This window comes from Vipera berus (genome assembly GCF_964194415.1).
Source record: "Vipera berus genome assembly, chromosome: 2".
Classification (NCBI taxonomy): Eukaryota; Metazoa; Chordata; class Lepidosauria; order Squamata; family Viperidae; genus Vipera; species Vipera berus.
Window position 1 is genome coordinate 178,659,102 of NC_138203.1, and position 13,766 is coordinate 178,672,867.

A 13,766-nucleotide genomic window follows, 5' to 3' on the forward strand; every position below is an offset into this window, starting at 1 on the left:
TTCAGTATGGCCATTAATTAAGGCTACCACTGTTAAAGTTTGGAAGACAACTAGAAAGCAGGGAAAGATGGCTTTATGTTTTTTTGCTGATATCTAAAGATTTCTTTTGCAGCCCAGATATAATTGCTCTGTAGAAATGGGGGGAGGCTATATAAACTTACCCAATGAATGTGAATTTACCACATAAATAAATAATCTGGTCGGAACATTACTTGTTCAAAAAAGTAGATTTCACTGTATAGAATTTAGAAAGATAAATGGTGTGTAAGACTTCTGTTATTAGATTTTACCACTTAGCTGCTGCAGTCTAGGACTCTTCCCTAGACTAATGGTGAGGGAAGCTGTTATTTGCAATTCAGCAGTATCTAGAGAACCACACTTCTCAACTTTGACCTGGATAAATTACAGCTACCCAGATCCAAGCTATAATAACCATTGTAAGTGTAATTAAAACCAGAATAACTATAATGACCATTTGATGGAAGAAAATAGTTTGTAATTGTTTATTTCCCCTTTCTGCCAGGTGGGACAGACTTAGAGAAGTTCGAATACTATAATAAAAAAAAACTTCACTGACTTAAGACCAAAGTTAAGACTAGTTAATTTTCAGATTTTATATGCCAGAATATGAGAAGTTAAGGCTAATTACCTTATTAAACGTATCCCACAATCATATAACAATGACTAGTGTTAGTGTTACAAATTGTGTTTTCTTACAATGCGTCATCTACACCAGGGGTGTCAAACTCGCAACGTCACGTGACATATCGCGACGTATCGTGACTTTTTTTTGCCATTGCCAGCAATGGGGTGGGGGTGGTTTTGCTATGATACATCCGGCTTGCAGGCCGGCAGTTTGACACCCCTATCTACACCTTGGCATTTCTTTGGTCTTTCAGGCACAAAGCTAGATGGGGATTCCTTCTTGCTTCCAATTTATTTATTTATTTATTTATTTATTTATTTATTTATTTATTTATTTATTTATTTATTTATTTATTTATTTATTTATTTATTTATTTATTTATTTATGGGACTTATATCCCGCCCTATCTCCCGAAGGACTCAGGGCGGCTAACAACAATAACATATAATAAGTACAGAAATTAAGATAGAATTAAAATTAAAGTCATCTGTGCAATAAATTTAAATTAAAAATTAAAAATAAATTACAAATTGTAAACATAATTAAAATGCCTGTCAGTCCAGGTCAGCCAGGTGGAAAAGGAGTGTTTTGAGGCCGCGGCGAAAGGACTGGAGATCTTGGGCCATCCGAAGCTCAGGGGGGAGCTGATTCCATAGGACTGGCGCTCCCACAGAGAAGGCCCTTCCCCTGGGGTTCGCCAGCCGACATTGTCTAGCCAACGGTACCCTGAGAAGGCCTTCTCTGTGCTCTACTATCATCCCAGTTCTGAAGAAACCCTCCATCAAGGAGCTGAACAACTATAGACCGGTTGCTCTGACATCTGTAGTTATGAAAACCTTTAAAAGGTTAGTGATAGCCCACCTGAAAACCATCACGTATCCGATGCTAAACCCCTTGCAATTTGCCTACCGAGCAAATAGATCGGCAGATGATGCTGTTAACATTGCTCTGAACTACATCCTGCAACATCTTGAATCTCCAAGGACCTATGCAAGGGTCCTTTTGTAGACTTCAGGTCATTATCCCAGATATTCTTCTAACTAAACTGATTCAGCTAGGCGTGCCTGACCACACTTGTAAGTGGATAATAAGCTTTCTAACAGACAGGAAACAGCAGGTGAAGGTAGGCAAAATCACCTTGTATACCTGTACAATTAGCACAGGGGCGCCCCAAGGCCGTATACTCTCTCAACTTCTCTTCTTTCTCTCTACCAACTACTGCATCTCAAAGTACTGTACTCTGTCAAAGTACTGAAGTTTGCAGATGATACAACAGTGATTGGTCTCATTCGAGACAATGACGAATCTGCATATAGAAGGGAAGTTGAACAACTAGCCTTGTGGTGCAGCCGGAACAATCTTGAACTGAATACACTCAAAACTGTAGAAAGGATAGTAGATTTTAGAAGAAACCCTCCTATTCTTACAATACTAGACAGCACAGTACCAACAGTAGAGACCTTCAAGTTTCTAGGTTCTATGATTTCTCAAGACTTAAAATGGAAACCTAACATCAAAAATGTCATCAAAAAAGCATAACAAAAAAGCTGTTCCTGCACCAACTCAGAAAGCTCAGACTGCCCAAAGAGCTGCTGATACAGTTCTATAAAGGAATTATCACCGGCTCAAGGTTGACTCAGCCTTCCATCCTTCCGAGGTCGGTAAAATGAGGGCCCAGATTGTTGGGGGGCAATAGGCTGAATGTGTAAACTACTTAGAGAGTGCTTTAAAGCACTGTGAAGCAATATATAAGTCTAAATGCTATTGCTATTTTAGTCTGTCATTTGCACTTCGATAACTGTCTGGTTTGGCACTGTAACCAAACAAGACAGATACAGACTTCAATGGATAGTGAGAACTGCAGAAAAAATAATTGCTACCAGCCTGCCTTCCATTGAGGACCTGTATACTGTACAAGCCAGAAAGAGGGCTGTGAAAATATCTACAGACCCCCTCACATCCTGGACATAAACTGTTTCAAATTCTTCCCTTAAGACGATGCTATGGGACATTACACACCAAAACAACTAGAAACAGTTTTTCCCCTCATGCCATAACTCTCCTAAACAACTAATACCCTACCCTACCCTACCCTACCCTACCCTACCCTACCCTACCCTACCCTACCCTATCCTATCCTATCCTATCCTATCCTATCCTATCCTATCCTATCCTATCCTATCCTATCCTATCCTATGATGGTAAGTGTGACAGACACAAGGATGGGCCAAAGTCCTTGTTCTACATTGCCTTAAGAAACATCTGAGCTTTATTATATTGATAAAAGTAAAAGGTAAAGGTTCCCCCGCACATGCGTGTTAGTCATTTCCAACTCTAGGGGCTGGTGCTCATCTCTGTTTCAAAGCCGAAAAGCCAGTGCTTGTCCGAGGACGTCTCCGTAGTCATGTGGCCGGCATGACTAGACATAAAAGTAAAAGTACCCTTGTGTAAATTGACCCAAATTTATGTTAAGGCCTGACTAAAATTAACTAGGGTAAAGGTTCTCAACCTTTTCTTCATCACAGACTCCCTTTAAATACATTTTGTGGCCATGGACCAAGGGCATGGATCCCCCAAGACTTAACTCAGATTTAAATTACGGGTCTTATTACAGGTGAGGATGAGACAGCATACAGGGCGGAGGTACAAAAACTATCCATATGGTGTTGTAACAACAACTTGCACCTGAACATCGGCAAGACAAAAGAGATGGTGCTAGACTTCCAGAGGAAAAAGGAGGAACCTGCCCCACTTTACATCGGGGAGGACTGTGTGGAGAGAGTTTCCTCCTTTAAATTTCTGGGAGTCTCCCTCTGCAAAGATCTGACCTGGAAAGTTAATACAACCCAGGTGGCCAGAAAGGCCCAACAGAGACTACACTTTCTCAGGGTCTTGCGGAAGAACAGGGTAGAACAACGGCTTATGACCCTCTTTTACCGGTCTACTATAGAGAGCATCCTCTTCTATGGTATTGTGGTTTGGTATGCTGGTCTGACAGCCACGGATAGGAAAGTATTACAGAGGGTGGTGAGCACAGTACAAGACATTGTGGGCTGTCCCCTGACACCACTGGATGACATCGCCAGGGCTTGCTGCCTTGGAAGAGTGAGGAAAATTCTCAGGGATGACTCACACCCTGGATGGTATCTCTTTACTCTCCTACCATCGGGTAGGAGATATAGGAGTATAGCCAGCCGTACTAACAGGCTGAAGAACAGCTTTTATCCATGGGCTGTTAGGCTTTTGAATGGGAAATAATTAATATAATATAATATAATATAATATAATATAATATAATATAATATAATATAATATAATATAATATAATATAATATAATATAATATAATATAATATAATATAATATAATATAATATAATATAATATAATATAATATAATATAATATAATATAATATAATATAATATAATATAATAATATAATAATATAATAATATAATATAATAATATAATATAATATAATATAATATAATATAATATAATATAATATAATATAATATAATATAATATAATATAATATAATATAATAATATAATATAATATAATATAATATAATATAATAATATAATAATATAATATAATATAATATAATATAATATAATATAATATAATATAATATAATATAATATAATATAATATAATATAATATAATAATAATAATAATAATAATAATAATAATAATAATAATAATAATAATAATAATAATAATAATAATAATATAAACTTAATAAACTTTATGCATAATTGACTTGCGAGGCCGGTGCGTTGGGCAATTAGCTCACAGGGTGTAATAAGATGGAGGGTTTGTGTCACTGTAAGTTGGGGGTGAGGGCACAAAGGGAGGCTCAGCCAATCTCAGTGTATACATGGTTGTACTTTGACAATAAAGGTTCATTCAAATCATAACATTTCTTCAAACTTTGGAATACCCCCCTGTGAAGACATCACGCCCCGCCCCCTAGGTCTGCTGACCACAGGTTGAGAACCACTGAACTAGGGTCAACCATGCTCAGACATAGAATACTTGGCTGAATGCCCTGTTTATATAACATATATAATTTGAATTCTGTAAATTAAGGTTGGGGAAATGGTGACTCTCCCTATGTGGTTAGGCTCCCAATATGTCACATCACAATCCATGCTTGGTTTGGCTGCCAGGAATTCAGGAATATTTGGAGAAGCACTGATTATCAAAGCCTGCTATAAAAGATCATATATGCAAAGTAGGTTTCACTCCTATCTGAGGGATCCCTTCATCTAAAGAATATTCCTCACTATTTTATAGATGCCTAAGACTCAAACAAGAAGTTTCAAATTCTCTCATAAAAATGTGCTAAGGGGCAGTGACATGAGACAATGTGCCTGGCAAGACATAAAGAGGCACAGTATTTTGAGATTTTCCTAACCTGCTTCTCCTAGAGGTATTTCTGTTTACAGGTCCTATCATCCCCATTCTTGTTGTCTACAGATTTGGGGGCTTGTGGTCCCAACATATCTGAAAAAAATATCAGGCTGGGAAAGCTGGAGCAAATATGTTCATATAATGTGAGCTGATTAATTGTTAGTAACTTGTTTGTCTGATTTAATTGTATCCCTCAGAGTTGCTTGCTAGCAAGGAGGTGGAGTCTATACATTCATACTGCTGAGAATGGAAACATAAGCCATCTAGGCAGATGAATCAAGGTGGTACATGCTTGACCTGCTAAATCATCTGGGTTTCCACTGTTGATAGAATAGCAGGAGCTGACTGGCCTGTTTGGCCAGAATCTATATATAGATGCAAAGGTGAGTTCATTATTTCTACATGACCCAGTTCTCACTGGGGTTGTAGTTCTTTAGCTGGTCTGCATCATTTTAGACTACAAGTTATATTTACTAAACTAAAACAGGGCCCCGTTCATATAAAACAATTCCAGTGATATATAAAATTGGTATGTGGGGAGAAAGTTTCTAATCTAATCTATTCCTTAACAAGCTTGCTCTCTATGAGCCAGATTATAAATATGTATGTATGTATGTATGTATGTATGTATGTATGTATGTATGTATGTATGTATGTTTTCCTAGTAGCACAAATTGGGAGACTGGGCAAGGTGGGGTGAAGGAATTTATATAGGAAAAATATCATGGGAGAAGCATTTTTAACTACTTTCTAGTTACTTTCAAATTTAAAATGAAAGAGAAGGTCCAACCTCTGTTCTCTCTTGACTCTAGTAGTTTGGCATACAAACACTTTCACCCTGTGAAAGAATGTTATCATTTTTGAACCTATAACTTAGGACAATTCACACAGCTTGTAATTTCAGTAAAACTACATCACAGGCCAATGTATGGATTAGATATACATCTAATTCACATATACTTTTAGGATTAAAGTTGGAAGTACTGTAGGTGGTTGAAAGTTGGATTACTAACTGAGTGGCGCTTAAATTATAAGTAGGCTGTGCCTAAGAATTACATTCATAATATGAGGTGACTTAGCAATGTACCTCTTGCTAGGGTAGAATGTGCCTTTTTCTTGGCTCTGTAGATTATTTGAAATTTTAGTAGGCCATGATGGATCCAATTTCTCACCTATGGATAGCTGGTATAGGACAGAGTGTTTTCTTTCTGTGCATTTTAGTTTCTCCTATAAATGGAGTCGAGAATTATGCAGCATCTCTTCTAATACCTCCCAAATAGTAATGCTATAAAGTAGGCCCAGGCATTTCTGGATTTTACCACTTCAAGCAATAGGTGAGAGATAGCCTGTTAGTTTTCGTATAAAAATGTCACATGCATTTAAACATAGGATCACAAAAAAGGGACTGCTCGGTGGTTGTGTGAAGAGAAAAAAAATAAATCCATACTAGACTTACACATTTCTCTTCCTTTCCAGATATTAGCTTTTAGGATGCTGTTATGTGGGCAGCATTTAAATATAAGATGCTTCACGTAGGCTCTCAAATGGGAGGTGATAAGGAAGCTTATTTTTCCGAGCAACTCCAATTTTGGCCCTGCTGGGAAGCAACCAGAAACAGTTTCCTCACAGTAGAAGATTCAGTCTGGCCCAAGAGGTTGTATTTGGCACATGACTCATTGACATCACAGCATGAATAAATACGCTCACACTCCAGAGGTCACCTTGCTTGTCACTATTCCAGGGTAATCATTGTAAGGTGGTGTGACACTTATGTGCAGTGGTCATCTTTACAGGAAGTTCAGCCACCACAAAGAGCCCCGGGAAGTTGTCATTTCCTGTGATGGCACCACTGGGGTCAGAGCTACAATAGAGTTGGGAAGGAATGTTCATCCCCACTTCTTTCTGTCGCACATTCATCCCCCAACTGCAGCTATATGGAGTGTTTTCATTTTCTAATTTTTACACCCACTCTGAGAGTTCAAAGAGAACTCCAGATTTTGTGGGAATGCACTAGATTAGAACTTATCTCATACTGACATCAGGAAGAGAGGATTCATTCTCTTTCCTCCCATGTCTGGAAAACACAGTTGACACAAGGAGGTTAGTTTAAACCAGTCTTTCCCAAACTTGGCAGTTTTAAGATGTGTGGACTTTAACTCCTGGAATCCCCCCCACTACATGACCTCAGTTTGGGTTAGTTTAAACCAACACAACCTCAACAATATTTTAGGTAATAACTAAGCCTGTGTGGTGCTGAATGTACTTGGATGACACATCACCCTTACCCCCACCCTCTTAACATATAGACCCTAAACCAACTACTGGTATATATACTATATGAATATAAGGTTTCTGTTTCTTTTGGCAAATAATACGCATGAAGGAGTGGGCATGAGACTGGGTGCAAATATGATTGGATAGTGTACATTTGGCACATATAAAAACATTATTAGCTGAGAAGGGTTCTTCTCTATGAGAATTTGTAATTTGAACTTCTTCTCCTCTGCTCCATGTGAGAACAGTAAACTACATTGTGGTCATACTCCAGAGCTATAAACTGCTGCATAAGGTTCTTGAAATACTGTATATCTTCATAGCAAATCGGTTAAGGGAACACTGAACATTATTCCTGCAGGCACTGAGAAAATAAAATAGTTTTATACTGCGTACCCTATGTTCAGTGTGTGGTCTGGGGAAATGGATACAGTATTTTTATTCAACAGGTTTAAAAGTAGTAGGAAGTATGGCTAATAAGACCTGTAAAAACTAGCACAGGGAACATATCTTTTCCATACGTGTCATTGCTCAGATCATAGTGGTAATCACAATCCATATTTAATTAAAATTAAAATTAACAAATCAAAATAGATCAGCTAGGAAAACATAACTATGGATATTGTCCAGAGTCAAATCATATACTCTGGTTCTTTCCTGAAGGATGGCATCACCACGCAACAAACAGTTCTGTCATTGTGCAAACATCTTACGCACACAAAAGAGCCAGATAACACTTGCCAAGACTTCATTCAACTTTGCTTTCCTTTACTATCTAGAGTGCTGCTCTGTTTTGACCCCTTCCTGCTTTTAGATTTTAGGAATATTGCAACACACATGTGCTTAATAGAAACGATTGTCCCACTTTAAAAAACTTCCTAGAGGGCAGAAATTGGGACAGTGTTTCTTTTCAGCAGAAAGAAACAGAAAAGAGCAAGAGTTGAGGAAAACGAGTAATCCTCATTGTCATTCATTTCTGAATCACATTTATAAAATCCTAGCAGTGTCACAATACTATGAAAGAGATCATGGCTAAATTGTGTTGGCGGGATTGTAAACATATGAATACTTATTGCCCTCTTTGGTCATGATGCCCATTTAATCATTCCTTCTGGAAAATCCTTCACAAGGAAATCAAGTAAATCACTCAACAGACTTTCACAATCAAGTCCTGTTATTGCTTTATTATTCATTTTCCTAAGTATAAAAATTAAGGGAACACAAATAATGGATTCAACTACTGTTGTCAGTTGCTGCAGAAAACTGGAAAGCTAATTTTTCTTTGGATTAGAAGTATTCAAAAATATAAGAACTTACTTTGGTTGAAAAATTAACGCAGTAGCAAAAAAAGTAACTATTATGGATAATTATGGATAATTTTCCACTTATAAGATATATTGTCATGCTTTTTCTAATAGATTAGCCTTGCTTGTACAAATGCCATTCTGGGTAAAAAAATATTAAAATTAAACATTAAAACCGTTTAGTTCTTAAATATCTTAATTTTACAACTGGTAAAGCATATTTATTATGGCCAGGAGACTAACTATCAACCAAGAAAACTCCTGTTAACTTTCATTTATTGTGATGTCTGAAGTAGCAAATTAAAAAATAAAAAGTACATGGAGCAGTGCCGTGTAAAAATTCTCTCCACTTATTTGATGGGGATTCTGTGCTCTTCCCAAAATCCTATTCAAAGGACTGTCAAAATTTATCCTTTGGTTCTGGCAAGAAACTGATAGTGTTTACCGCATCTTAGAACATGCCAATCTAAACATAGATGGCCTAGTTAGTACCTGAATCCAGCTCTCATTTTATGTCAAGATGGGAGGGGATACCCTCCTAATCTTCAATCGATTTACCTATAATTTTGAATATGAAATCTTTTCCAAGTTTCCCAATCAGTAATTCTTCTTTAACTTACAAGGATTTAATTAAGACTCAGGTGTTCAGGCAATTATGTTACTTATGTAAATATAGAACCAACCAATCAATCAATTGGCAAAGAGCTGCTACGTTCTTGGCCAACTGAAGTTCTTGAACTGTATATGAAATTTAGTACATTATTACAAGTGTGCAAGTAAACAACCAAGCTCAGAGAGCACCAAGAACTTCACAGATCAATCTTGAGCTACAGATAGTCTATTCTATTGGAACATCCCACCAAGCCAGGTCCAACACATTGCATAAAAACTTCATCAGTGTCTTTAGAACAGTTGCTGGCAATATAACGATGCAATAATCTGCTTTATATTGAACCCCAAATCGCTGACACCGATAGTCATAGACTTTCAGAGGATTCATGCAGATTTTCAAACTCTACTAGAAGATCTCTGATTTTGTATCTAAGCTCTTCTGCATGCCTCCCCAACTATCAGACTATGGGCAATATAAGCAATAGCAACAACATCCTGAAAATCTATTTATATATTAAATGTGGAGACTGCCCATCCCACTCAACAGAGCAACTCTGGGCAGTGTGCAATTAAAAGATAAAAATCATATAAATATTATATTCTTTCAGAAGGTAATTAAAACAGGAACAGAATGATTAAAGTTAAAAATTAAAAGGTGGGAGGAGGGACATCAAGGCACCAACCAACCCCAAGGTTGGTTAATGAATGTTAATTCATTAAATTAATGATACCTGCTTCCATCTGAATTTTTGCACCCCAGAGACGGTAGTCTTACTCTGTTATAGCAGAGTAACAAATCTGCCTAGCTCTCCAATAAGTCAGAAATAAACAAGTTTAAGATACAGTAGATCTAAGTAACTTAGTTTCAGTATATTTCATTTAATAGGCATGGCACAGCAGGGCCCAGAAAAAGGTTTCTTCCTGGTGACTCCTCCCCAAGTCCCAAATAGAGAAGGAGAAAACTTCAGTTCACAAACAAGTTCCTCCACATTCACTCCTTGGGAGCCACCCTTTAAGCTCTTAAAGATCTGATGCAAGACAGAGCACAGTTCTAGTGTGTGTGCCACCCATTATATAGGCAAGCTGATTTCTAGGGAGCTGGGAAGATCAGACCTAGAATGATTGAGTGCATGGAAAGGTGCTTGGGAAAGGCTTGGTGCCTGGGAAGAAGTTACTTCTGAGGACACTCTTCATGGGACAGCACCGGAGCCTCAGAAAGCAATCTCCTTTAAATGATCTCTATGGATGAATCATATCTGAGCATCTTATGATATGTATGTATTTAACTGTGTAACACATTGGTGTCACACCAACCAACTAATGCAATAATATATTGAGGGTAGCTAATGTGTATTTTATCCTGCATTTTGTTTGATTTTGCTGCCATTTGAAAGGGGGTGGTGGTGGTGGTAATTTATATTGTATTGTTGTGGTTTTGATTGTTAGCTAAGGACCCAGATTGTTGGGGGCAATTAAGCTGACTTTGTAATAATGCTGCTTGGGGTGTGTGTGAAAGCCCTAATAAGCAGGCATATACATAGAATGAAGGCTACTGCTAAGCTTGTAAGCCACCCTGAGTCTTCGGAGAAGGGCGGGATATAAATGGAATTAAAATAAAATAAATAACTTGGATATAGGAAGAGATGGGTTAAGTGAATCTATTTTGGCTGGAAAGTGAGTTAGAAAAATGTGTGTCCATGTGTTTGTGTGTGTGTGTGTGTGTGTGTATCTAACAACCACAAGCAGGATTTAAAATTAGATTAATTAAATACAGTTGATGTGATTTCTTCCCATGAAGTTTAATGACTTCCCTGTTTTGCCAGTTTGGTGGGGCCGTAAGGGCTACAGACAAGGCTTTGTGGGACCAAATACTGTCCCAGGTTACATTAGGTTGCACAGCCTTGTCTAAAGAGCATCTCTGTGGATCCACACGTGGATGGAACAGAGAGCTTCTGGGTTTGGGACAGCAGCTCCTCCAAGCTGCCTGGAATCAAGCCTTGTGTTACATTTACATATTCTTCTTCTTCAATTTGTAGCTGTTTGATTACAGATCTGTATGCTCTGCCTTTCATCCAGCTTGCTTCACAGAAGTGATCTTAGAGGGCAGGGATGTCTCAGAACAACGCTAGCAAAGAAGCTCCCACTGCCACCCCGGGTGAGTGCCCTGTGTGTTATGAAACATTTCAGTCTCCAAAAGTGTCACGCCGGATGCTGAGCTGTGGCCACACATTTTGCCATGACTGTTTGGTCAAGTGTCTATTGTCACAGGAAGAAGGCCCTCTACAAAACACCCTTACATGTCCCATCTGTCGCTTTGTGACTTTTCTCTGTAATAAAAGGGACTGCCTGCCTTCCAAGCCAGCCCTGAGTCCATCCTCTTTGGAGTTGCCTCTCTCACCTTCCTCGTTGCCACTCACCTGTGGAGTGCCACCCAGCTCTGCAAATACTTTGGTGGTTCCTGGCCATTTCCTCTTGCCACTGCACAATTATGACAGGCACCAATGTCTGCAGAGGTATCCTACCATGGACTCCGTTGTACGGCCCACTGGCCTGGAACGTGAATCTCATATCTTCATTATTACCCAATTGGGAATGCCACTGATTGAAGAGGACTATATTACCATAGCTCAAGATTACAGCACCGGAGAAGGTCATGACTCAGAGGCGTCACAAACATGTCCTGGAATGGGCTGCTTCCAGTCACCTATAATGATGGCTGTTTTCCTGATCTCTGCTGTTGCTCTGTTGGGGGCTGTACTTCCCTGGCTCCTGCTTGTGAGAAGTAATGAATGAACATGTTGGGTGAATCATTCCATTTCCAAGACGGGACTATTCTATGATCAAAATTGCTCGCTGCTACATCTACAGTATGGAAGCCCAAATGTTTGCAGGGTCCAGATGGATGGGAAGTCTACGAAGGAACTGGGAATTGCAGAAAATGGTATTTGTGTTATTCTTCCCTTGTCAGGGTTAATAGTATCCTTACTTCAGAGGTGCAAGGAAGACCACCAAGAGAAATGATTGATCCTTATACTAAGATAGCTTCCACTGCTATTGCATCGTCTTGTTTAATTGTATTGGTCTCCAACTCCATGACATCTAGACAGCAGGTTAATGGCTGCACTAGTAATTATGGATATTGTAATCTGATCTATTTGGAGGATGCTGAGATGATGGAGGATATAGGATGACAATTATTCACGGTCTTAGTTATATGACAGATGCTTATCTATCCTTCCTCTGAGTTTATGAAAGTTCTCCAATTCCCAATGAGGTCAGATCAGATTAAAGATAGAAATATTTCTCAAGTTTATCCAACAACATTCCTTGCTATTCAAGAATTGAAATCTTTCCTATCAACAATCTTTATATCTCATTTGCTTTCAGAGATCAGCTTGAACTCTTGTGCACAGGGAGGTTGTTTTCACAAACTCTTCTTGCCTACTGAAAAATTAATTCTACCTTTCATTTCACCCTCCACTGTAATCAAATAAAAAATCCTCTTCAAAGAAAGCTTATTGCAGATGAGGCGATAAGGAAAATTTTGGGTTTATTCCACTCAAATTCCAACTCTCCCATCACATAGTTCTGCAATAACCCTAACCCTAAATCCTAACTCAATTTTTATCCTGTAGACTAGCAAGGCCTGAATTTCTACAAATATAATTGGGCAGAAATGATCTTTTGAGATGTTTCTTTATGTTCTGGGCATAGAAATTGCTACTTGCTTATTCTGTTCTCAAGGCAAAAGCACAGTGAAGGTAAGGCAAATGTAGCTACCGGTAGCTGGGATGCTGTTGAGCCACGTCTGAGCAAGAGCCATTTAGATGCATTCTATACTGTGTGGCTATTGATCTCTTCTGATGCTGTGGTAGGCTACCTACTATTGTACTACAAGTGTAAAGTATCAGTCACTGTGATATTTTAAAGTCAGATTTATGGTATTTTTGTAGCTTCTAAGTTTTGTTTTCTACTTTTGATAATTGTTGTTACAACTAATATTAATAAAATATTCCATTTTGGCTGCAGTCTTAGCATATATGTGGTCTACTTTAGTTTTCAAGAGCAGTTTTACCAAATTGTCTTTTCTTCATTCCAAAGCCTAATATTGCCAAAATTTTTCCTAACTTGCCTAGGTAGCAGTTCTTGGGAATCTCACTGTTCAATATACAGTCAATAATTGCCCCTTATGGGCAATGAAAAGAACATCACATGTATAATTTCCAAAGCCAGCTTTCCCCAACCAGGGAAACTCCAGACTAGCTAGGAATCCTGGGAGTTGTAGTCTTAGTATATCAGGAGGTACCAGATTTGGGAAGTCTGCAGAATTGTAGTGTGCATGTGTCTTGGCATCATAATGGCAGGTGCCACTAGGCAATTGAAGCCCTTTTTCTTTTTACATGCATGTCATACTTGTGATATACAGTATATTGAAATGAAGTTGCCATGGTGACCTAAGGAATTGTTCACCTATGGTTAGAATTGCAAATATTCAATATACAATTGCAAAA

At 38.2% G+C, this 13,766-nt stretch overlaps 1 protein-coding gene across 2 annotated transcripts in view; it reads left to right on the forward strand.

The window, feature by feature from the left end:
• The window catches only part of RNF222 (ring finger protein 222), a gene marked incomplete at its 3' end in the record, with an annotated part of 55,502 nt that extends 43,454 nt beyond the window's left edge, over positions 1–12,048 (forward strand). The window contains exons 1-2 of one of the 2 annotated variants that reach the window (XM_081321981.1): positions 10,495–10,529; positions 11,332–12,048. In XM_081321981.1, coding sequence (XP_081178107.1) covers positions 11,365–12,048 — 684 coding nt within the window. In that variant the 5' untranslated portion in view covers positions 10,495–10,529; positions 11,332–11,364. Of the gene's footprint in view, positions 1–10,494; positions 10,530–11,331 lie in introns of those variants that run through there. The other variant, XM_081321980.1, reaches the window with a different exon arrangement.
• Positions 12,049–13,766: the final 1,718 nt, after the last annotated feature.